This window comes from Neofelis nebulosa, chromosome 16 (assembly GCF_028018385.1).
Source record: "Neofelis nebulosa isolate mNeoNeb1 chromosome 16, mNeoNeb1.pri, whole genome shotgun sequence".
NCBI lineage: Eukaryota > Metazoa > Chordata > Mammalia > Carnivora > Felidae > Neofelis > Neofelis nebulosa.
This window is the reverse complement of record NC_080797.1, coordinates 4,332,875-4,354,984: the sequence shown is the minus strand read 5'-3', so window position 1 is coordinate 4,354,984 and position 22,110 is coordinate 4,332,875. Positions and strand designations below refer to the sequence as shown.

At 53.0% G+C, this 22,110-nt stretch overlaps 2 protein-coding genes across 2 annotated transcripts in view; one reads left to right on the top strand and one right to left on the bottom strand.

The window, feature by feature from the left end:
• Positions 1-2,163: 2,163 nt before the first annotated feature.
• On the top strand, positions 2,164-9,676 carry RCVRN (recoverin). The gene is made up of 3 exons (XM_058703720.1): positions 2,164-2,649; positions 6,689-6,800; positions 9,267-9,676. The coding sequence occupies exons 1-3, from the start codon at positions 2,269-2,271 to the stop codon at positions 9,380-9,382; spliced, it is 609 nt and encodes a 202-aa protein (XP_058559703.1). The 5' UTR covers positions 2,164-2,268; the 3' UTR covers positions 9,383-9,676.
• A 2,405-nt stretch (positions 9,677-12,081) lies between these two features.
• GLP2R (glucagon like peptide 2 receptor) overlaps positions 12,082-22,110 on the bottom strand; it is a 53,549-nt gene continuing 43,520 nt past the window's right edge. The window contains exons 12-13 of the mRNA XM_058703921.1: positions 14,542-14,583; positions 12,082-13,694 (exon numbers count right to left, since the gene is read on the bottom strand). Of these exons, the coding sequence (XP_058559904.1) occupies positions 13,359-13,694; positions 14,542-14,583 (378 nt within the window). The 3' untranslated portion in view covers positions 12,082-13,358. The remainder of the gene's footprint in view (positions 13,695-14,541; positions 14,584-22,110) is intronic.

Below are 22,110 nucleotides of genomic sequence, written 5' to 3'. Positions count from 1 at the left end.
GATCGAGCTCCTGGCCCCGGGAGGGACCGACCCGGCCTCTGGGAAGAGACTGCTTCTTTCCGTGGAGGCAAGGCCGGGATGGGGAGACACAAACGGAAGTCCTCCGGTTGGGGGGCCAGCCTCCTCCCCAGCACCCTCTGGGGCTCGAGGAGAGTTTATGGCCCCAGCTCAGACTTAACAAACCCATTCACGATACATCATCTCCAACAACTTGTTTGACTAAGGCGCATACGCATAAACTCTCCCTCTGATAGAAGATGTTTATACAGGTTTTCAAACAAACCCCCCAGGTCATGACCCCTCTCCCAACAGCATCAACACAGCTGCCTGTGGTCCTTTCCACGCGGTGGGGCCCTCCTGGGTACGACAACCTGAGGAATGTGGACCCGAAGTACCAGGCTGCTTCCCACCTGCTTCTGGCTCCTTCCTCCTTGACCTTGGCCAGGGCAGAAGGCCCCAGGGCGGAGGGGGGGCGGGGGTCTCTGACTGCCTCCTGCATTAACCCAGGGCCCTGTCTCCTTGCCCACCACCTCTCCTACTGCCAGGGCAACCCCAGCTCTTGCAAAAATGGAGCTTCTTAGCCCCTCACTCAGGCCTCCTTGGGAAAGGAGGTAGTTGCAATGTAACAAAAAGACCCCGAACAGAGAGCCTGGCAGACCAGGGCTTTCCTTCCGGCTTTGCCGTTTAGCAACGTGTGACCCAGGCAGGCTACATGCCCTTCTGGGCTCCATTTCCTCCCTATAATATGCCTCTCCTGATCCGCAGGCCCCACGCGGACAGGCCCAGCACGAACAGGCATTTCTAATCACCTCCCCCATCTGGTTCAAGGGCAAGAGGTGAAGCCTGTGGCCTCACTTTCATGGGCTGAGGTGGATTGGTTTGTTGGTTGGTTTTTGAGTTTGGTGACTGTCCTATTCCCAACTGCTCTTGAGAACAAATGCCTCGCTATGGGATAGTGAAGTTCTAGGAAAAAAAAGAAAGGCCTTCCATTACGAAATCACATGCGCTCACAAACTGGTGGGAAAAAAATAGTAAGTAAACACAGAGACACACAGAAACACCCCCAACATTAAGGCCTCCTGAGAAATCCTCTGGAACCCCAGGGGTCAGCACTGAAAAATCTGGTAACACTGGGCCGTCATCTCGGATGACCACATTCACATGGCTTTGACCACAGGCAGCCCCTTTGTGTGGTACAGGCCTCACCACCTGTCTTGTCCCTGATTCACCTGCTTCGCTCACTTCCTCCACCTGCTGGCCCCTGAAGGCAGTCTACGTTTTGATCCCTGTTGCAGATGAATAAGAAGTAACATGAATTTAGCACTGACTGTGTGCCAGGCTCTAACTGCATTGCATGTATTAACTCATTTTAGCCTCAAAATAACAATGAGGTAGATACTGTTTTTATGCCTTGTCACTCAAGGAATATTCACCGAGAGCCCAAACCTGCCAGGCACCATTCGGGCAATGGCAATGTGGCTGAGAACAAAACAGAGAGAATCCCTGCCTTCACGGAGCTTTCGTTCTGGTACAGGCATAGCACACGGGATCATTAAAAGTGAATCAGGAGGTGTACCTGAAAGGGAGGAAAATAAAGCAGGGTTTGGGGCATGCAGACGGCTGGCAGCGGGGTGCGTTGTTGTAAATAGAGTAGTCAGTCCAGCTTGCTGAGAAGGTGACATTTGAGGAAAGCCCTGAAGGAGGTGAAGAATTTGAGGAGCACTGTAGGCACAGAGAGGTTAAGAAACACGCCTAGGGTCACACAGCTAGTAAGTTGCAAAGCTGGGGTTTGAACCGGGGCTGGCTCCAGAGCCTGGCTTTTAAGGGTTACGGTATAGGGCCCAATGCAAGATGCCACTCCTGTCCCTGGGATCTTCAGAGTTTGGGGTGGGGGGGGAAGACAGGCTGTGAGCCTCATGGCTTCTGGAAAGCTGGAGTCGAAGAGGAGGCGGAGGGACGGACAAGGGGCAACAGGGAAGGCCAAGGCTTTGGCTCTGAAGTTTCTGACCTCCTGCCCTGTCCTCCCAGAAGGCCGAGATGGATTGGCCACCTGCTGTCAGCTCTTTATTTTAATCTTGGTGGGCGGGGGGGGGGTCTTGGAGCTTGCACCCCGCCCCCACCCGATCCCGGCCCCTCCTCCCTCCCAGTGCTGGGGTGAACCCGCCACACGGCCTCTCATCTGCCAGCACCTTCTCCTCTGCCTCCAGCAGCACCGGCCTCTGCAGCCAGGAGACCGCGTCGCTCCCACCCAGCCGCCCGGCCTCACCCATGGGGAACAGCAAAAGCGGGGCCCTGTCCAAGGAGATCCTGGAGGAGCTGCAGCTGAACACCAAGTTCACAGAGGAGGAGCTGTGTGCCTGGTACCAGTCCTTCCTGAAGGACTGTCCCAGCGGCCGCATCACGCGACAGGAGTTCCAGAGCATCTACGCCAAGTTCTTCCCCGAAGCCGACCCCAAGGCCTACGCCCAGCATGTGTTCCGAAGCTTCGACGCCAACAGCGACGGCACCCTGGACTTCAAGGAGTATGTCATCGCCCTGCACATGACCTCCGCGGGCAAGACCAACCAGAAGCTGGAGTGGGCCTTCTCCCTCTACGACGTGGACGGCAACGGAGCCATCAGCAAGAACGAAGTGCTGGAGATCGTCATGGTCGGTCTCCAGCGCCCCGTGGTGGGACCAGGGTCACGGGCTTGGGGGGCGGGGTCCGGGCCCCGGCCGCCGCTGCCGCCCCCCGGGGGTGTGGGAGTGCCCCGACGGGGGCCGGGCTGGCAGGTGGAGCGGGGATCCCAGCTCTGGGGCTCAGGGGTGCTGAGTGCACGGGAGGAGGGGTCTCCAGGGTTTCTTCTCTCCCTTCCTTCCTTCCTTCCCTGCCTCCTTCCCTCCCTCCTTCTTCCTTTCTTCTTTCCTTCCTTCCTTCCTTCCCTTCTTTCCTTCCTTCCTTCCCTCCTTCTTTCTTTCCTTCTTTCCTTCGCTCCCTCCTTCCTTCCTTCCCTCTTTCCTTCCCTCCTTCTTCCTTCCTTCTTTCCTTCCTTCCCTCCCTCCTTTCCTCCCTCCTTCCTTCCTTCCCTCCTTCTTTCCTTCCTTCCTTCCCTCCTTTCTTTCCTTCCTTCCCTCCCTCCTTCTTTCTTCTTTCCTTCCCTCCCTCCTTCTTTCTTTCCTTCTTTCCTTCCCTCCCTCCTTCCTTCCTTCCCTCTTTCCTTCCCTCCTTCTTCCTTCCTTCCTTCCTTCCCTCCTTCTTTCTTTCCTTCCTTCCTTCCCTCCTTCCTTTTCTCCTTCTTCTTTCCTTCCTTCCTTCCCTCCCTCCTTCTTCCTTTCTTCTTTCCTTCCCTCCCTCCTTCTTTCCTTCCTTCTTTCCTTCCTTCCTTCCTTCCCTCCCTCCTTCTTTCTTTCCTTCCTCCCTTCCTTCCCTCCTTCTTTCTTTCCTTCCTTCCTTCCCCCCTCCTTCCTTTCTTCTTTCCTTCCTTCCCTCCTTCTTCCTTCCTTCCCTCCTTCCTTTCCTCCTTCTTCCTTCCTTCTTTCCTTCCTTCCCTCCCTCCTTCCTTCCTCCCTTCCTTCCTTCCCTCCTTCTTTCTTTCCTTCCTTCCCTCCCTCCTTCCTTCTTTCCCTCCTTCTTCTTTCCTTCCTTCCTTCCCTCCCTCCTTCTTCCTTTCTTCTTTCCTTCCCTCCCTCCTTCTTTCCTTCCTTCTTTCCTTCCTTCCTTCCCTCCCTCCTTCTTCCTTTCTTCTTTCCTTCCCTCCCTCCTTCTTTCCTTCCTTCTTTCTTTCCTTCCTTCCCTCCCTCCTTCCTTCTTTCCCTCCTTCTTCCTTTCCTTCCTTCCCTCCCTCCCTCCTTTCTTCCTTCCCTCCTTCCTGCCCTCCTTTCTTTCTTTCCTTCCCTCCTTCCTTCCCTCCTTCTTTCTTTCCTTCCTTCCTTCCCTCCTTCTGTCCTTCCTTCCATCTGTCCATCTGTCCACGTGTCCTTCCATTCATCCTTCCAACCTCCATTAAAATGTGTTTCCAAACCTTCCACAGTACATATTCAGCTTCTTCCAGAATTAGTTTTAAGTCTGTAACATGTTTCCAATACACAGCAGAAGGAGGCCAGCTTTGAGGGACGTGAAGTCTGGGTTCCAGTCCTCACGGTCTTTCGTAGCCTGGGACAGGCCACTTCACCCCGGGCTGTTGGGTGGGGGGGCTCTGCTTTCACACCCACCGCCCCCCTCCCCAACCGTGTGCTCTGGACTGAGCGAGGGGTCTTCAGGCTCCTTGCTGGCCAGCACTTCCGAAAACACACTCTGCTTCCCGCCTGCACTGGCCCAGCATCACATCATTTGCTGTAAAGAATTTAGGTGTCTCGAGAATAGTCCTATTTAATAGGTGAAACTTAAAAGCAATTGCAATTGCCTTTATTTCCATCATCCAGAGGGAGAGACCGTCAGCATATTGGTATATGCCTTCCCAGCCCTTCATCTCTATATATTTAAAAATAATTTTAGGAACTATGGCATCGCCATGTATGATTTCTGTCAGAACTTTCTTCAGTTACGATTTTGTTATGTTTTCTCTCTCCATGGATCCTCTTCAAAACCATTTTTAATAGTTGCTTAAAATTCCATCTTAATGGAAGTGCCATAAAAAATATATAAGTAGCCCTATATTTTTGGGCAATTCGGATGCTTCTATTTTTTCCATATGATGTCATTTGAGGTGCTCTTCACTTGGTATCTTTTCCCTAAATCTTTTTAGTCCCCCCCTCACTTACCCCACATCCTTGCTTTATTTCCCTAATTCCGTGCCTGGCGAGAGGGGAGAATGTCTCTGGCTTTTATTTCATTTTTTTGGTGCATTTGTAACCTTGTTTTCGTTTGCACGGCCCACCCCCTGATTAGGGAGAGACCATAAACCAAGTAGCCAAGAGGGCGGGCCGTGGGCAGCAGACTCTGCTTGGGCCTCCCGGTCAGGGCGGGAACCTCACTGGCACCCGGGCACCACCCACAGACAGCTCCCCTGGATTGGCAGGTGGCCTGGGACAGGGACCGCGTCCTCAGAACCACCTAAAGGGGGTCAGGCCCAGCCGTGGCCTGCAAGTTGGTTGCTCCTTGAGGAAGAGGAGGAGGAAGGGGAGGGAGGGGGGGAGGGGAAGAAAGAAGGGAGGGAAAGAGGGAGAGGGGGAGGGGTAGCAGCCAGCTGCTGAGGCCGTGCAAGGTGGTGCCCGGGTTCTGCAATTCACTGGATCGCGCGGCCGCTGCCCTGGGAGACCCAAGTTATGGGTTCTAATCCCAGCTCTCATGGCCTTGGAAAAGGTCTCTGGGGCCCGGGGTAAGGCCTGTTCCTTCACTGAGCCCCTGGTGGTCTGTCCTCGGAGTTAGAAGCAAGGTGGGGCAGATGGGCATTGTGGCCGGTGTTTAGCAGTTGGGCCTGCACATGGTCGCCCCGGCTCAGGACAGAGAGAGGCGTTCAGGGAGCCCCCCACCCACACTTGCTGGGCCCCCCTAGGCCCTGAGTGCTGCCAGCCAGGCTCCTGCCTGGAGTGGATTTTTGCTTCTCTTGCTACAGCTTGCGGGGGGAGGGACGGGGGAGAGGGGGAACTTGGGAGGAGACTTCCCAAAGCTTTTGACCTTCCCTCCAGGCCAGTTTCCCAGGCTTACTACCCCTGCCTCGGTGTCTCCAAGGTGCCCCCCACTCCCACCCAACACGCCTGCCTGCCCTCCAGGCCTGGACTTACTGAGCTGGTGGAATCCTAGTAACCCGGAGCTGGCAGAGCCCAGGGAGACCTGCCCAGGTCTCCCCTCCCTGTCACGGGCCCTGCTTTGTCCTACGTCACACATCGAGCTCCTTTACTAGCTCGAGTAGAGGGAGGCGAGAAGGATCCTGGAGCCTAAATCTAAATCTTTCTCTGGATCCCCCCCTGAGCGGAAGCATAAATGAGAGGCTTCCTGTGTCCTGGGTGGGGTGGGGGTGGGGGTGGGGGTGGAGGTAGGGGCTTTGGAATGTTCTCGTTGACACTCCCCTCTCCCTTCCCCAGCCTCTGGAATGCCCTCCAAGTGGAGGTTCTAGCACCAAACTGCTGGGTTGGAATCTCTGCTCCTCTGCTTCTGGCCGGGAGACTTTTAGCACACTAGTTTATCTCAGTTTTTTCACCCATAAAATGGGGCCAGTGACACCCACCTCGTGAGGTTGTCGTGAAGGTAACATATGAAGGTGTTTGGAAATGTGGCACGGGAAGTGTTCAACACTTCTCACCAATTCTTACCATGCGGCCAGCCCGGCTGGGCAACCAAGGTACCACATGGACCCGGAAGAAGCCGTTTGATATCCTAAAACTTCCGGGCATAAGGCTCAAGGTAGCGGATCCCAGACTGCAACCTGGGGGCTGCTGTGGGCTTATCATCACAACGCTTTTAAGTTCTTCCTTTTATAAAATGAAAGTAATGTGCCTACATCGTCGGGAAATGCAAAAGGCACAGGAGGGAGAAAATAACCGACAGCCTCTTCACTTCTCCACCATGTTCCCTGTCCCTTCTGAGGATCTCGGAGGTGGAGACGCCCCGACCCCACTCCCATGAATTCTGGTTCAGCAGGGCAGCCTGGGGCCTGGACATCTGCCTTTCAGTCTCTGCCATAGAGGATGCTTGGCCCCGGGGGGCGGGGGGGGGCACACAGGCTTCTGCTTCTCCTTCTGATGAGACCTTCGTCTTTATTTGGTGCAGGCTATTTTCAAAATGATCAGTCCCGAGGACGCGAAGAACCTTCCAGAGGATGAAAACACCCCAGAGAAGCGAACCGAGAAGATCTGGGGGTTCTTTGGAAAGAAAGATGATGGTGAATTCCCTCCCCTTCATAGCCTGTGGTTTTACAGTCACGGGTTGTTTCCTGGAGACCCCGAGAGTGATCCTTCCGGGGCCAGTGCCCAGATAGGACCAGGGACACCTCATCCCAGCATGCACGGCAGGGCTGTCTGGGGGCTTGGGGACAGGGGCAGGGGACATCTCATCCCAGTACATATTGCATGGCAGTCTGGGGGTCTGGGGTCGGGGGCAGGGGACACCCCATCCCAGCATGCACTGCAGGGCTGACTGAGGGCCTGGGGTCGGGGCCGGGGGACACTCATCCCAGCATGCACTGCAGTGCTGTCTGGGGGCTTGGGGACAGGGGCAGGGGACATCTCAACCCAGTACGCACTGCAGGGCAGTCTGGGGGCCTGGGGTCGGGGGCAGGGGACACCCCATCCCAGCATGCACTGCAGGGCCGTCTGGGGGCCTGGGGGGGTGCCTGGAGGGGGGTCAGCAGAGCAGTCAGCAGGGCCCAACTCTGCTCCAGCCCTGGAACAGAAGCTGCTGATGGGGAATGCCACCACACGCCCCTGGCTCGCCCAGCTCCATGGCTGCCTGAGCTCTCTGGGGCCGAGGGAAGGCTCTGGATGGTGGGGCGCCTGTGAAGGACATCTTCCGTCACCAGCCTCAGCCGCCCTCGGAGTGGTGGAGAGTAAGGCCAGCAGCTCCTAAGCCGAGTGGACGCAGCGGCGGGTTTAGAGGAGCTATAAAGCAGCTTTCTGTTTAAACGGGCTGCTTATCCGCCTTAGACGCTTGGGCGTGCTTTACTCGGTCTTAAGGATGCTCTCTGCAAGGTTAGGACAGGGCCGGCCGACTTCGGCTCAGTCTCCGGCCGTATTAGCATCGAGTCCCCAGTAAGTGGGATCTCGGCTTACCTGGTTTTACTCTAGGGAGTCAGTCTGGGTCCCGGAGAAGACGGAATTCGATTTAGAGTAGATTGCAAGGGATTTACTGAGGAAGGGCCCACGGAGGCCGGGCTCGGGAAGGAGGGACGCGGAGGAGGCCGGGAATGCCACCAGACTGCAGAGAAGGTGGCACCGGCAGAGGGAGGTACAGCAGAGAGTGGCTTCAAGCGGGGGCTGCAAAGTCACGTGGCCACGGGGGCCCGGATGGTGAAGGGACAGAAGGGGACAGTAGGCCTACTACGTGACAGGGACTGGCAAATAGTGGTCTGATGGCTTCCTGCTGATTGCTGCAGGCCCACTGGGGCCCACTGGGACCTCATCACCTGATTTTCTTTCTTTTTTGGTAAATTTTTTGTTTACTTATTTTTGAGAGAGAGCACAAGCGGGGGAGAGGCAGAGAGAGAGAGAGAGGGAGACACAGAATCCAAAGCAGGCTCCAGGCTCCGAGCTGTCGGCCTGACGCGGGGCTCGAACCCACAATCCATGAGATCACGACCTGAGTCAAAGTTGAGGTTCAACCGACTGGGCTGTCCAGGCACCCCACCCCCACCCCCACTGGCTCTTTAACCCCATCTGGCACATCGCTCAGGTCTGCCTTGTGTGGGGTCCCCTGTTCTACCTGAAAACTGACCCAGGTGAACATCACGGTCACAGGAGGCGGTGGTGTTCGGGGGCTGGTTCCGGATGGCCCCACTGGAGACAATGAATGCCTCACTCCACAGTTGGGCTCTGACTGTGGAAGTTTCAAGCTCTGTGTGAGGCTGATGGGGCAGCTGAGCCTTTAAAACCCAAATTTCACGACCCAGACCTGTGCAGAGAATCACCCTGAATCCTAACCCGGGAAGGCACTAAGGATTTCCAGAAGGCGCGGAACATAGGCCAATGGAAACCCAGTTCAGTTCAGCCGAGCTTTGCGTGTAGCAGGTGCTGTGCACAGAACCGTAAGCAGAAAGAAGCTCCTCCTTCCAGAGGTTTTTCAACATGGGACTGCCTTCCCCATCAGACCAGGAGCTGCAGCGACCTCAGCCCCAAGCACAGTGGCACTGCCACAGCCCGAGCACTGGGAGGGGGACAGAGAGACCTCTCCGCAAGCCAGGCTCTCCCAGGGAACCACGTTTGGACCCCTCACTTGTCACTCCTCACTCCCTGGGTGGATGCTGTTTCCTCCTTCTGACAGGATACTGTTTGCTTTGCTCAGTCTCCCAGAAGTCTTCCCCCCCCCGCCCCAGGGCTTGAAGCTTGGGGGCTAGGGCAATATTCTAAATATTTAATAACCAGCAAGGCAAAGGCTTGCTATGAAATGTTCTAAATATTTAATAACCCGCCAGAAGAGTCAAGGCACCGGAATGCACCCTGGAGGATCACCGAGAGGCCCAGGGCGCCCCGGGGAGGAGCTGGGTCTCTGGGGGGCGGCACCCTCGGGGGGCGCAGATACTCCGTGTTTTCATATTGGATAACGTCCGCACGGGGCGCGCTGGCTGGCGTCAGCTTGGCCGCAACTTGAAACAGCCGAGCCTGACGGCGCTCTTTTTCCCCCCCTTCGCCCACAGACAAACTCACGGAGGAAGAGTTCATCGAGGGGACCCTGGCCAATAAGGAAATCCTGCGACTGATCCAATTTGAGCCTCAAAAAGTGAAGGAAAAGTTAAAGGAGAAGAAACCCTGATGCCAACTGCGCAGCCCTGTCCCCCTCACACCTTCCCCCGCCGCGCACAGAAACCCGGGCATGCACACACCTCCCCAAGGGCCAAGGGGGTTTCCCAGGCCTTAGCGTCCCTCCCGTTCCTCCCAGCCACCTCCTCTCCCTTGCCCGCCCCTTGGGGCCTCCGTGATAATCCCAGGATTGGGTCGCTGGAGTCCTACCAACCCTCCCCCACTCCCCCCACCACCACCGTGTAAGCTCCTTTGTGGTTTGCTGGGTAAGCAGGTTCCAATAAATGCGAGAGGAGCTGGGCACACAGCTGACTGGTCGTTCTTGAACTGGGAGAAGGAATGATTTCTGTTGTCTCAGCCTCCCAGACCAGGATGTATGGCCGTTGCAGACACCCGCCAGGGTGGGGAGGGGTGAGGGGAGGGGAGCAAGCATTGCCCTGCTCTCTGGCAGATGGAGGGCTGCAGGGGGTGCCCTGTGGGCCTCCAACAAGCTGTTCCAGGTGGTGAGGTTACCGTGGAGACCCGCACAGCAGGGGCAGGAGGGGCCGGCTGCTCCAGAGGGTCAGGGAAGGGGTTATTGTTAGAATCACCTGCCTAAGACACCCCTCCAGCATGAGACAAGTAGGAGCCAGCTCAGGGGGAGAAGAAGGACCTTGGGCCCAGCTCAGGGTAGCCCAAGGGTACAGCCAAAGGGCTTCAGGGTTCCTTCGCCAACCCCCACCCCGCCCCCAGCCCTCCACGAGTGAATCTGATTTGTTGGGGAGTCAGGTTGGGGGCTTTTCACTTCTCTCTGAAGTCAGGGCACCCATGTCACTTGAATTGAAAAGGAGGGCACCTGGGTGGCTCCTCTGGTTAAGCGTCCACCCAGGACATCGATTTCGGCTCAGGTCATGATCTCATGGTTGTGAGATCAAGCCCCGGGTGGGGCTCTGTGTTGGGTGTAGAGCCTACAATGAGAGTCTCTCTTTGCCCCTTCCCCCCCCTCACAGGTGCTCGCACACTCTCTCTCTCTCTCTCAAAAATAAAAACAAAACAAAACAAAAATGCAAATTAAAACCACTCCAGCTACCACCCCATACCTGTTAGGATGGCAATTATCAAAAAAATAGAAAGTAGGTGTTGGCAAGGATGTGGATAAATTGGAACACTTGTGCTTGGTTGGTGGGATTATAAAATGGTGCAGTTTCGGAGAACAGCTTGGCCATTCCTCAGCTTGGTTAAACAGAATGATCATGTGATCCAGCCGTTCTCCTAAGCATCTATCCAAAGAATTGAAAACAGAGACCCAAGCAGACCCCTTCTCACCGCCATGCTGACACAGCATGATTCGACAGTGGCTAAAATGGGGAAGCAACCCAGGCGTCCATCAACCGATGAATGGATCGAAAAAATAGCCGTACAATGGAATATTATTCTGTCATAAGAAAGAATGAAATTTGGGGCGCCCGGGTGGCTCAGTCGGTTCAGCGTCCAACTTCGGCTCAGGTCATGATCTCACGGTCCGTGAGTTCGAGCCCCACATCGGGCTCTGTGCTGAGGGCTCAGAACCTGGAGCCTGCTTTGGATCCTGTGTCTCCCTATCTCTCTGTTCCTCCCCTGCTCTCTCGCGCACTCTCTCTCTCTCTCTCTCAAAAATAAACAAAAAAGAATGAATGAAATTCTAGTACATGCTGCAACATGGATGAGCCTTGAGGACATTATGCTGAGCGAGGTAAGCCAGTCACCAAAAGACAAATACCGTGATTCCGCTGATATAATTAACGTACCTAGAGTCGTCACACTAGAGACAGGAGGTAGAATGGTTGTGGCAGGGGCTGGGGTGGGAAGATGGGGGGTTATTGTTTAATGGGCGCAGAGTTTCTGTTTGGGAAGGTGAGAAAGTTCTGGAGACGGCAGGGATGGCTGGACAACAGTGTGAATGCACTTAATGCCACTGAACTATAGACTTAAAAGTGGTTCGAGTGGCAAATTTGGTGTTATATATATTTAACCACAGTAAAAAACAGAATCACTCAAGAACTTCTAAAAATACCTGTGTCCAGGCTCGTTCAGACCAATTTCGTCAGAATCTCTGGCTCAGGCCCCGGCCATCAGTGTTTCTAGAAATTTCCTCAGGTAATTGTCATGCCAGGATTGAGACCCACTAGGCCAGACCTTCAAAGCAACAAGCAAAGTGAATGACCTACGGGGTGGTCCAGATGAGGGAAGACACTTGCTGCCCGCCCTCTCGACTGCTGACCTCTGACCTCTGTCCCCTACCCTTCTGCCCACTCCTCTTGGTCCCCGAGGAGGCTTAATGCCACAGCCCTTTCTTCTACTTCTTTTTTTTTTTTTTAATTTTTTTTTAACGTTTCTTCATTTTTGAGAGACAGAATGCAAGCAGGGGAGGGGCAGAGAGAGAGGGAGAGGGAGACACAGAATCTGAAACAGGCTCCAGGCTCTGAGCTGTCAGCACAGAGCCCGACGCGGGGCTTGAACTCATGAACCGTGAGATCATGACCTGAGCCGAAGCCGGCTGCCTAACCGACTAAGCCACCCGGGTGCCCCCTGTTTCTTCCACCTCTACCCAAGAACAGCTCACTGGGTCCTTCAAGGCACCAGTAAGAAACACATGTCAAAGAATCGACCACATACAAACCAAATTAAATAAACTTGTTATTTTAATGTTTAGCAAGACAAGAGCAAGCTGTGTGTGTGTGTGTGTGTGTGTGTGTGTGTGTGTGTGTGCGTGTGTGTGTGTGTATGTGTGAGTGTGCGTGCACGCGCCCACATGCACGCCATTTGCGGAGTGAAGACAGGGCAGGACATATTTACAGATGCTTTGGGGAAAGAAAAGTTCCCTCTATTCGAGGCCGGATCCCGGGTGACTCACCCGCATCTGATGATCCCAGGACATTTCTGTCCTGTGTCACCGATGAACGTGTGCTGAGTGCCTACTCTGGTCCAGCTGTGCTGGGACCCCAGCTTTCTAGGACGAGGAAAGTCAGAGACATTGAGAGCAAGGAGAAATTAGGAGGATGTGTATTTTAATGACTGAACTCTGGAAAATCTGGACCCCGCCCCCCCACGAATACCCCTTTGCTTTGTTATGCCCTCGTCTGTCCTGGGGAAAGTGCCAAGAAAACCTCAATCACCAAGATAAATAATATTTTGGGGCAATCGTTTAAAAATAGAAGCGAATATTAAAAAGTCCATGATGAGCAGAATAGTCAATAAAGTCAGGATCAGACCCCGCCTTTGTAGGAACTGACCTCACTCTCAGCCTGGCCCTGGTTCTAATAAAAAGTTATGTTTATAAAGGGCCCATCCGCTGTAGCTTGCGGATTATAGTTTATTTTTTTAATGTCGTGTTAAAATATCACTTATCGTGACAATCGAGGTGTTTTTCCCAGGACTGTCGGAAATCTTGTACCCAAACTGCGTTCCTCACCTGCCTCACCCTTGTCCCCACCCGTGTTGCAAAGCACCCTTGACAATGGAGTTGCCAAATAAAATACAGGATGCAGGACTTCATCTGAGTTGCAGATAAAGGGGAATACTGCTACAATACGATTATTCATGTATCTGAAATGCAAATGTAACTGACTGTTATGTATTTGAACTCCTAAGTCTGGCAACCCGCCTTGATAAATACCATACCGTCCTTCCCCCTGTTGCGTGGCTGTATCTGGTCCCCTGGCAACGTACCCGCCCACGTACACATGCATTTTGCACTCTCTAAAAGCGACACTCCAGGGAATGAACACGCGTTTCTCTAGGCCCGTTCCTCCTGTGGTTTTCCTTCAGCCCCTTGACTTATGCACTCAGTCGCTGAGCCTGACTCTAATGGCCCGGACCCCGCTCAGCCTCCGGATCACGCTCCCCTCAAGGTCTCCAGCATGCAAGACTGGGACGTGAACTTGATGCCAAAGTGGCCGGGGTGCGTGGGGAAGACCGGTGACTCTGAACCGTGCTCTCGGGGAGCAGAGCCAGGGCGGTGGGCCTCCAGCCTAGATCTCGCTCTCTTCCAGAATCTCCTCCATGGTGTGGGTCAGGGTGAAGTCTCCCTCGCTGCTCTCGGACAGGCTGCTGCCCCGGGGCCAGGCCCCGTGTCCCCGCGGCGGCCGAGCGCCCAGCCCCCCCAGGCCCTGCATGGCCAGGTGCAGGAGCTGCCCACCGCCCGGCGAGGGCTGCGGCTTCTGGAGCGTCCCCTTGCCGTCTGCCTGGGACAGCTTCTTGGGACATTTCCCCAGGAATCGGAAGTTCTTCTCCAGGGCCCAGGCCCCGCAGCCGGAGGGGCGGGCGAGCAGGAAGCGGACCCAGTGCTTGCGCAGCTCAGCCTTCACCTGCCGGGGTGGGGGTGGAGGGGAGAGAGGGCGGGTCACTGCCCAGGAGTCACTCTGCTGTGTGTGTGTGTGTCCTCTCGGTGATTATTTACTGCATGGCTCCTATGTGTCGCCGCTGGGACACTTACCTCCTAACTGGGGATGATGAGCAGACAGAAGAAACTGAGAAGCACAGGACGCTGAGCAGGACAGTGGGGCGAGGGGGCAGAGCTTTGAGATACGGTGTTCTGGAAAGGACTGTGTCAAGGCAGCACAGGACACGTGCCTGGCGGGCAAGGTGCCCCCTCGTGAAGACAGAGGCAGCAGCAATGAACAGGGAGGGGGAAGCGGGTTTTGCTGTCGAGAAGCTCCCATTCTAGTGGGTGAAAGGGGGCCTGGAAATTCCACCAACTCCTAAAGCCAAGAGAAAACCGTCTGGCCCCTGCCCTCCTCCTTTCAAGCCCCTTTCCAATGCTTGCAATAATATTAATAAGAAAAGCCATCATAGTTACCAGGTGTGGGGCTTTTCCCAGGAGCTCAGCAAGCCCAGGGCAATACTATAGGGCAGGGACAGATATTATTCCCAATGTACAGATGAGAAAACTGAGGCTCAAATAGCTACGGTGCCCTGATTGACTCAGGGTTGGGTTCTGAGCTTTTCACTCATCCCAACACCTTTCCCCACGGGTCTCAGCTGCTTCCTGCTCCCCCTGCTGGGTGCTCAGAGTACAAATTTGTCCCAATACGTGCCTGGCACTGCACCCACCCCGCCCCACGGCACCATCACACGACCCGCCACCTCCAGGGGGGACAGCAGGAGGCCAACCCCGGCCTCTCCGGAACCTGGCTGGCCGCTCCGGAGACGTACCTCTCCATTGGCAAAGCAGTACTGCAAAGCCACGAGCAATCCCTGTAACAAAAGGAGGAGGCGGTGAGAGGTTTGACTCAGTCAAAGGTGTCTGAGAGTCCCCTGGAAAGCCCAAGGGCCCGCCAGTCCTGGGAGCTTCCAGAAGAGGCAGACAATCACAATGCTAGCACTAACCAGAGGTCGTCATCCGGGTTATGTTAACCTGGATTTCGTGGGGGTCTCTTCTCACTTTGACCCTCACCCCCCACATCAGCCCAGATGTTTGCTTAGATGCTTACAGGTGAATGATGATGGAATCCCAAAGACCCAATATTCTTCATCCAGTTGTACAAATATTGTACAAGACCGCCGTCCCACGTCTACTTGCCCACAGTGAGCCTCGGCTGTTTGGGGCCTGAATTCCATTCTTTCCTTTTGGGAGCTCACCCTCCCCTATTCCCCGGGCTTCTGGGAAGGCTGCCAGTCACGGTCCCCACGTTCCAGGATGGTCATCACCACAATAAACCAGCCCAAATGGGCATAGGGCCCAAACAGGGCCAACTGAGTTCTTTTCACTGGGAACGGAAAAAAGGGTTCAAGTCTTTTCCCTGTGTTTGCCAACTGTATCCTGTCCAAGGAAGCCTGGAGATGCTCATGAGTATCTATCCAGCTGCATGGAGGGGGCCTGTCCAAGGATGATGCCAACAGAGAGAAAAGCAGAGGCTGGAGATGGTAAGATTTACAATTTTTGTTGGAGTGCCTGGATCCAACTATGCCTGATGCTGAACCTTTCACTTATGTGAGATAAGAAATATCCCCTTCTCTTGTCAGAACATTTGTTTTCGAAAAGGTAGATTGGGGCGCCTGGGTGGCTCAGCGGGTTGGGCATCCAACTTCAGCTCAGGTCATGATGTCAACGTTTGTGAGTTTGAGCCCCGTGTCGGGCTCTGGGCTGACAGTTCAGAGCCTGGAGCCTTCTTCAGATTGTCTCTCTCTCTCTCTCTCTCTCTCTCTCTGCCCCTCCCCCACTCACACTCTTATCTCTCTCACTCAAAACTAAACATTAAAAAATTTTTTTTAAAAAAAGAAAAGATAGGGGTGCCTGGGTGGCTCAGTCAGTTGGGCGTCCGACTTCAGCTCAGGTCATGATCTCACGGTCCGTGGGTTCGAGCCCCGCGTCGGGTTCTGTGCTGACAGCTCGGAACCTGGAGCCTGCTTCGGATTCTGTGTCTCCCTCTCTCTCTATCCCTCCCTGACTAGTGCTCTGTCTCTCAAAAATAATAAATGTAAAAAAAAAATTAAAAAATAAAGAAAAGATAGATCATTTCATGCCGGTGGTTTCTCATCACGCTTAGATAAAATAATAGCTCCTCACCACAGAAGGGACTAAAGGCAACCTGGGCTCTGTGTCTGTGTCGCTGACTTGATCTTGTGCCCTGTTTACCCTTAACCACTGTTTTCCAGACACACCGGCCTTCTGGTTCCCTCCAGCATCTCAGGCTAATGTATTAGTTACCTGTTGCCATATAACTTGGTGGATCAACACAGTAAAGATTTATCACCTCACATACTTACTATGGGCCAAGAATCTGACAGTGGCTAAGCTGGGTATTTTGGCTCAGGGTCACCGTTCAAGTTACGGTCAAGATGTTGGATGGAGCCTTAGTCTTCTGAAGGCTTGACTTGCTTCCAAGATGGCTCACACGCCTGGCACGTTGGTGCCGGTGGGTGGTAGGAGGCCTCAGTCTCCCCCACAGAGCTGCTTGAATGTCCTCATGACACGGGGGCTGGCTTCCCCCAGAGTGGGGGTTGATCCAGGGGAGCAAAATGGAAACTACAACCCCTTGATGACGTGGCCTCCAAAGCCACACACAACTTCATGTCCACAATACGGTCACACAGGTCAACCCTATTCCATACGAACGGGGACTCTGCGGGACCGTGAGCACCAGGAGGAGACGACCCTTGGGGGCCATATTGGAGACTGACTAGCATGACTCATTCCTTACTGAGGTCCTTTCACACTTTCTGTCTTCTGGACCCTTCTTCTCTCAACTCTCTGCCTAACTGGCTTCTCAAAATCCAGGTGTTAGCTCAAATATCACCAGAGCTGTGGGCTCTCTAGTTTATATTCTTTGTGGCCCGAGAATTATATTGTTACTTGCCAGTCAACTTGGCTATTATCTGTCCTTCCCTGCCCCTGCCCCAGCAAGGCTGGCATCTTTTCACGGCCAGATCCCCAGCACTGGAAACAAATGTCTGGCACATGAGAGGAGCTCAATCATATCCATAAAAGGAATATGTGAATGAGTGAATGAGTGAATGAATGAATGAGTTGGATTTCTGTAACTTACTCCTACAGGAGTCTTGCCTTGTACAATGTCAGACGATTTCTAAAATAGGACAGGACAGTTTCCTTTCTGTTGTCTCCCTAGTCATTTGTAAAGAATTGTGGGGGCCCCTGGGTGGCTCCGTTGGTTAAACATCTGAGTCTTGACTTCGGCTTAGGTCATGATCTCATGGTTCATGGGTTCGAGCCCTGCATCAGGCTCTGTGCTGACAGTGCAGAGCCTGCTTGGGATTCTCTCTCTCTCTCCCTATCTCTCTGTTCCTCCCCCTCTCAAAATAAATAAGTAAACATTAAAGGAAAAAAAGAATGGTGGACACAAGGGTCCCAGTAAAAACAATAGGCCACCTTCACACAGCACTTCCCTTTCCAGAACATCTCTGTTGGGGAAGTCTCAGTACAGGGATACTGACTTGATGTTGGAAAATTTTTCTGGATTCACTGCTCAACTGCCAGAGGTCTGGAATCAAGGCTACTCGAGCTCATGTTGGTCTTCCAGCATTTTCTGACTCCTATGCTTCCTCATGTGATAACCACCCGAGCTGAGCTCCCTGCCACGGCTTCCCGCCCACCATGACATGAGGGTCTAGGGGGCCTGGACTGTGTGTCTGAAATCCTGGACCTCCATACTTGTGCAGGACCCAAGCACTTGAGTGTTTATGGGAGGAACCTTGTAAAAAGCCAGGACTCACAAGCAAAGGACACATTTCCAACTGAAGAGTGAAGGTCACAGGGCAGGCTGACTCTCCCATCTCTGTTGAGAACATTTCTCTTACCCCTAGTGGCTGGTAAGGGGGGTCTGGTACTGGGAAAGGAGCTGACATTGTAAAGGAATTATAACATGTTGCCCTGGTTGGGGGGGGAGGGGAAGTTTTTATGCTTTCTTATGGAAGCTAAAAGTCTAGCATGCTGGCTATCCCGATGTCACTTTGGACTCTGCCCGTCAGTGCGGGATTTTCTTTCTCTTATGCACCCCATATTCCATGGCTATACCTCCTAAACAGGGGCACAGTGGGACTAGTTTATCACTGTCAAACACACAAGTTCATTGGAGGCTCACAGCTGCCCGGTGCAGTTAGCAGGGCTGGTCATGCTTGCCTCTGGGCATATGATATCAGAAGGGTGTCAGAATTCTCACAAATGACTTGGCTAAAATAGGATTCCACATCACAAACGTGTCCTTCACGTCTTCGGGTTCTTGGGTCACCATTTTAGGAGCCTCCTGGCGTCCAGTTAACTCTCCTTCCAGATAAAGCAAGTGAGAAGGGACTGGTCGCACAGAAGAGACAATGCTCACTCCCAACGTGACCACCACTGGGCAGTCTTCCCAAAGATCCCTTGAAGGTGAAACTCCCTAAGAGATGGACGCTTGGGGGCGCCTAGATGGCTCGGTTGGTTGAGCTTCTGACTTCGGCTCAGGTCATGATCTCACAGTCCGTGGGTTCAAGCCCCGCGTCGGGCTCTGTGCTGACAGCTCAGAGCCTGGAGCCTGCTTCCGATTCTGTGTCTCTGTCTCTTCCTGCCCCTCCCTCACTCCCTCTCTCTCTCTCTCTCTCTCCCCCTACTCTCTCTGTCTCTCAAAAATAGATAAACATTAAAAAATTTAAAAAAAGAAAATAAATAAGCACTCGGAAGAGTGAAGGACCCTCCAAGCAGCTGCTAGGTTCATGCCAATTCCTGCCGATGCACTGAGATGGGACCCACCGGATTTGCTCCCACACCTCTGCCCACCCACACTCTCACTTCTGCCTGGCCACAGGGAGGGGAGCCGTGCAGGGGTGCTCAGAAGGAGGGAAGTCTCTGCGCATGCACAGACCCTCTCAGTGTGCTTCCTGCCCCAGTCTGCAGGGCCACCCTGGTTCCTCACGTCCCTCAGCAGGTGCAGGGTGAAGGGCAGAGCTCCAGCTGCAGGACCAAAGGATCCAGCGTGGTGGCCAGTATCTAGAAATGGTCCCAAAGATCTCTCCCCTCCCTGTAGGCATATGCTACCGCTCACAGGAAGTGTTAGACCTGGTTTGTCCCCTCCCCTCGAATCTGGGATGACCTTGTGACTCTTTCTGCCAGTATAACATGGTGGAAGAGATAGCCTGGGATTTCCAAGCCTATACCTTAGGAGGGTTGGAAGTGTTTACTTTCTCCCTCTTAGAACATTTGCTTTGGGGATGCTCTGAGAGGCCAGCTGCCCGGTTAGGAGATGCCCAAGATACACGGAGGAGAGCTGAAGTTCTGTGATTAAGAGCCTCCGCGGAGCCCCAGACAACAGACTGTGTCAATGTCCAGCCACGTGAATGGGTCATTTTGGACGTTCTGACCCAACCGAGCTTTCAGACGTGCTCAGCCCCATTCAAAACTTGCATGTATCCAAAGTATCACCCTGCTGAGTCCAGGTGGCCCAGCTTATAGATTCATTAAAGATAACACGGTTCCTTGCTTTAAGCCATGAAGTTTTGGGGTAGTTTGCCACATAGCAAATGATGGCTCCCTTGCCAGACGGGTCTGATAGGCTGATTCTTCCTCAAAATCTTCCATAGCTCCCCATGGCTGTCTGGTCTTCAGACGGCCTTGAGTGTGTGAGATCCCTGGTTCGTATGACCAATCGAGCCCTCAGAGGAAGAAAGACCATAAAATACTAACTGACAGAACAGCTGTCGCTTCTTGCTTTGTTGTTGATGTTTCTAATTTGGGATTACCTTTTTTAAAAAATTCTTTTATTTATTTTTGAGAGACAGAGACCGAGTGCAAGCAGGGGAGGGGCAGAGAGAGAGAGGGAGACACAGAATCCGAAGCAGGCTCCAGGCTCCGAGCTGTCAACACAGAGCCCGACGCGGGGCTCGAACCCACGAATTGCAAGATCATGCCCTGAGCTGAAGTCGGATGCTTTAACAGACTGAGCCACCCAGGCGCCCCTGGGATTACCTTTTAAAGAAGATTAAACTGAACAACATAAAACCCCAAATTATTAAAGCTTAGCCATTGAAATCCCCCAAAAGATTGAAATAACTTAAACATGGTTTCATAATGAAAAAAAAAAAAAAGGTTAGCAATGGGTCCTGTCTCAGCTCAGAGCCACAGCTCTAACAGGAGAGAGGAGCCATCATCCAGCTGCCCAGACCGCATGCCCCAGGCTGTGTCCCTGGCCTTTGGTGAGCCTGCAGTGGGCTGGCACATTCTCCCTGCTCCGTCCTGGAATCTTAGCACCTGGCTCCACCTGGTGGCAGTGACTTTAAGACTGCGATGCAGAGGGGTGCCTCAGTGGTTCAGCTGGTTCAGCGTCCGACTTCGGCTCAGGTCACTATCTCGCGGTTCGTGGGTTCGAGCCCCGCGTCGGGCTCTGTGCTGACAGCTCAGAGCCTGGAGCCCGCTTCGGGTTCTGTGTCTCCCTCTCTTTCTGCCCCTAGCCCACTCACACTCTGTCTCTGTCTCTGAAAAATGAATAAACCTTAAAAAAATTAAAAAAAAAAAAAAAAGCCTGTGATGCAGGGATTGGGGGGGGCGACTGAATCTGACATCAAGCCTCTCAAGTGAAATTTCCATTATTGTACTTTTCAACTCCGGAATTTTTCCAGATTGGTTCTTTATATATATATATATATATATATATATATATATATATATATATAATTTTTTGTTATTAAAAAATTATATATATATATATAATTTTTTTGTTATTAAAAATTTTTTTAACGTTTATTCATTTTTGAGAGACAGAGTTAGAGTGCGAGTGGGGGAGGGGCAGAGCGAGAGGGAGACACAGAATCCGAAGCAGGCTCCAGGCTCCGAGCTGTCAGCACAGAGCCCGACGCGGGGCTCGAACCCACGGACCGTGAGATCATGACCTGAGCAGAGATCAAGAGTCAGACACTCCCTCGCCTCCGCCACCCAGGTGCCCCCAGATTGGTTCTTATCTTATCATTTCTCTCTCTGTGCTGAGATTTCCTGATCGATACATCTTTGTCATCATACATACATTTACTTCTTAAACATGGTTTCTTCCAATCCTTTGAACATATATTTTTTAAAGATTCTATTTTTAATTAATCGCTAGCCCCAATGTGGGGCTCAAACGCACAACCCTGAGACTGAAAGTTCCATGCTCTACGAACTGAGCCAGCCAGTCACCCCCGAACATATTTATAATAGCTTCTTTGAAGTCTTTGTCTAAGAGAATTCTCAGCAAGTTGCTATGGACTGATTTTCTTTTTCCTGAGTATGTGTCATACTTTCCTGTTTCCGTACTTTCCTTTTTGTGTTCAAAACTGGAAGTTTTAGATCATATATTGTAGCAGCTCAGGAATCTGGTTCCCTACTCCCCACTCCCTGGGTGGTTGCTGGTGTTTTATTGTTTAGTAATTTGCCTGGACCGCCAGTTCTGTGACATCTTTCTCCTCTGGGGCACACAGCCACTGATGTCTGTGCTCCTTTCAAAAACTTTTGGTTTTGTGTGTAAGCCTGGCCTCCTGGCCCCGACTACTCACTGATTGGTCAGAAGTTGTGCTCACCCACCTGAAGCCAAGAAAGCTTCCACACCCTTTGACAATGGATCTGTGTGTGGCCTGGGGGGCCAGTTCCAAGTTTAGACAGTTTATAAGTCTTCCGTGGCTTTTATTTTCCACCTCCTGTGTCTACTGGGTGTGTGTGTGTGTGTGTGTGTGTGTGTGTGAACTCAGCCAGCAACGTGTCGATATCCTCTCTGGTCTCTCCCGAGTGTGTGTGCAACCTTGTCCATGTACACAAGCCTCCAGCCCCCAGAGAGATATGTAGAAGCTGATCAAGGCTCATGACAGGTGTTTCATTCCTCAGATCCCCCTGTTAGAATTCTGGCTAGCTCACCAGGCTGTTTCTCGTCCCAGTTAGGACCACTATGTCAGCCTATGATATTGTCATTCCTCGATCGTTTGCCACTGAGATCACTGCTGTATCTGACAATGGCCAGGGGTGTGGGCTTTTTCCGCTTTCCGATTGATCTACATTGGGTCAGCCCCTCTCTGCAGTGAAGTTCCTTACTGATGGAGACGAGGTCGGAGAACAAACACACTCGAGGCTAAACCAACAGACCCCACTGTTCTCACTCAGCCTCAGTCATTTTTCTTGAGTAAACCCTTCCCAACCTTTTGTATGCCTTTGGCCGGATTCCACGGTGCTCCAATTTTATTGTTGCTTTTGGGGGAGGGTATGTGCCACGAGCCTCTCTTCTCCATTCCAGAAGTCCTGCCCTATATTAGCATTTTGGAATGATTAGTCCT

Bases quoted from the DNA above. Each gene is read 5' to 3' on its own strand.
- RCVRN (XM_058703720.1), top strand. From the start codon at position 2,269: ATGGGGAACAGCAAAAGCGGGGCCCTGTCCAAGGAGATCCTGGAGGAG. The intron at 2,650-6,688 runs GTCGGTCTCCAG...TATTTGGTGCAG, and splicing joins AAGTGCTGGAGATCGTCATG to GCTATTTTCAAAATGATCAG. The intron at 6,801-9,266 runs GTGAATTCCCTC...CTTCGCCCACAG, and splicing joins CTTTGGAAAGAAAGATGATG to ACAAACTCACGGAGGAAGAG.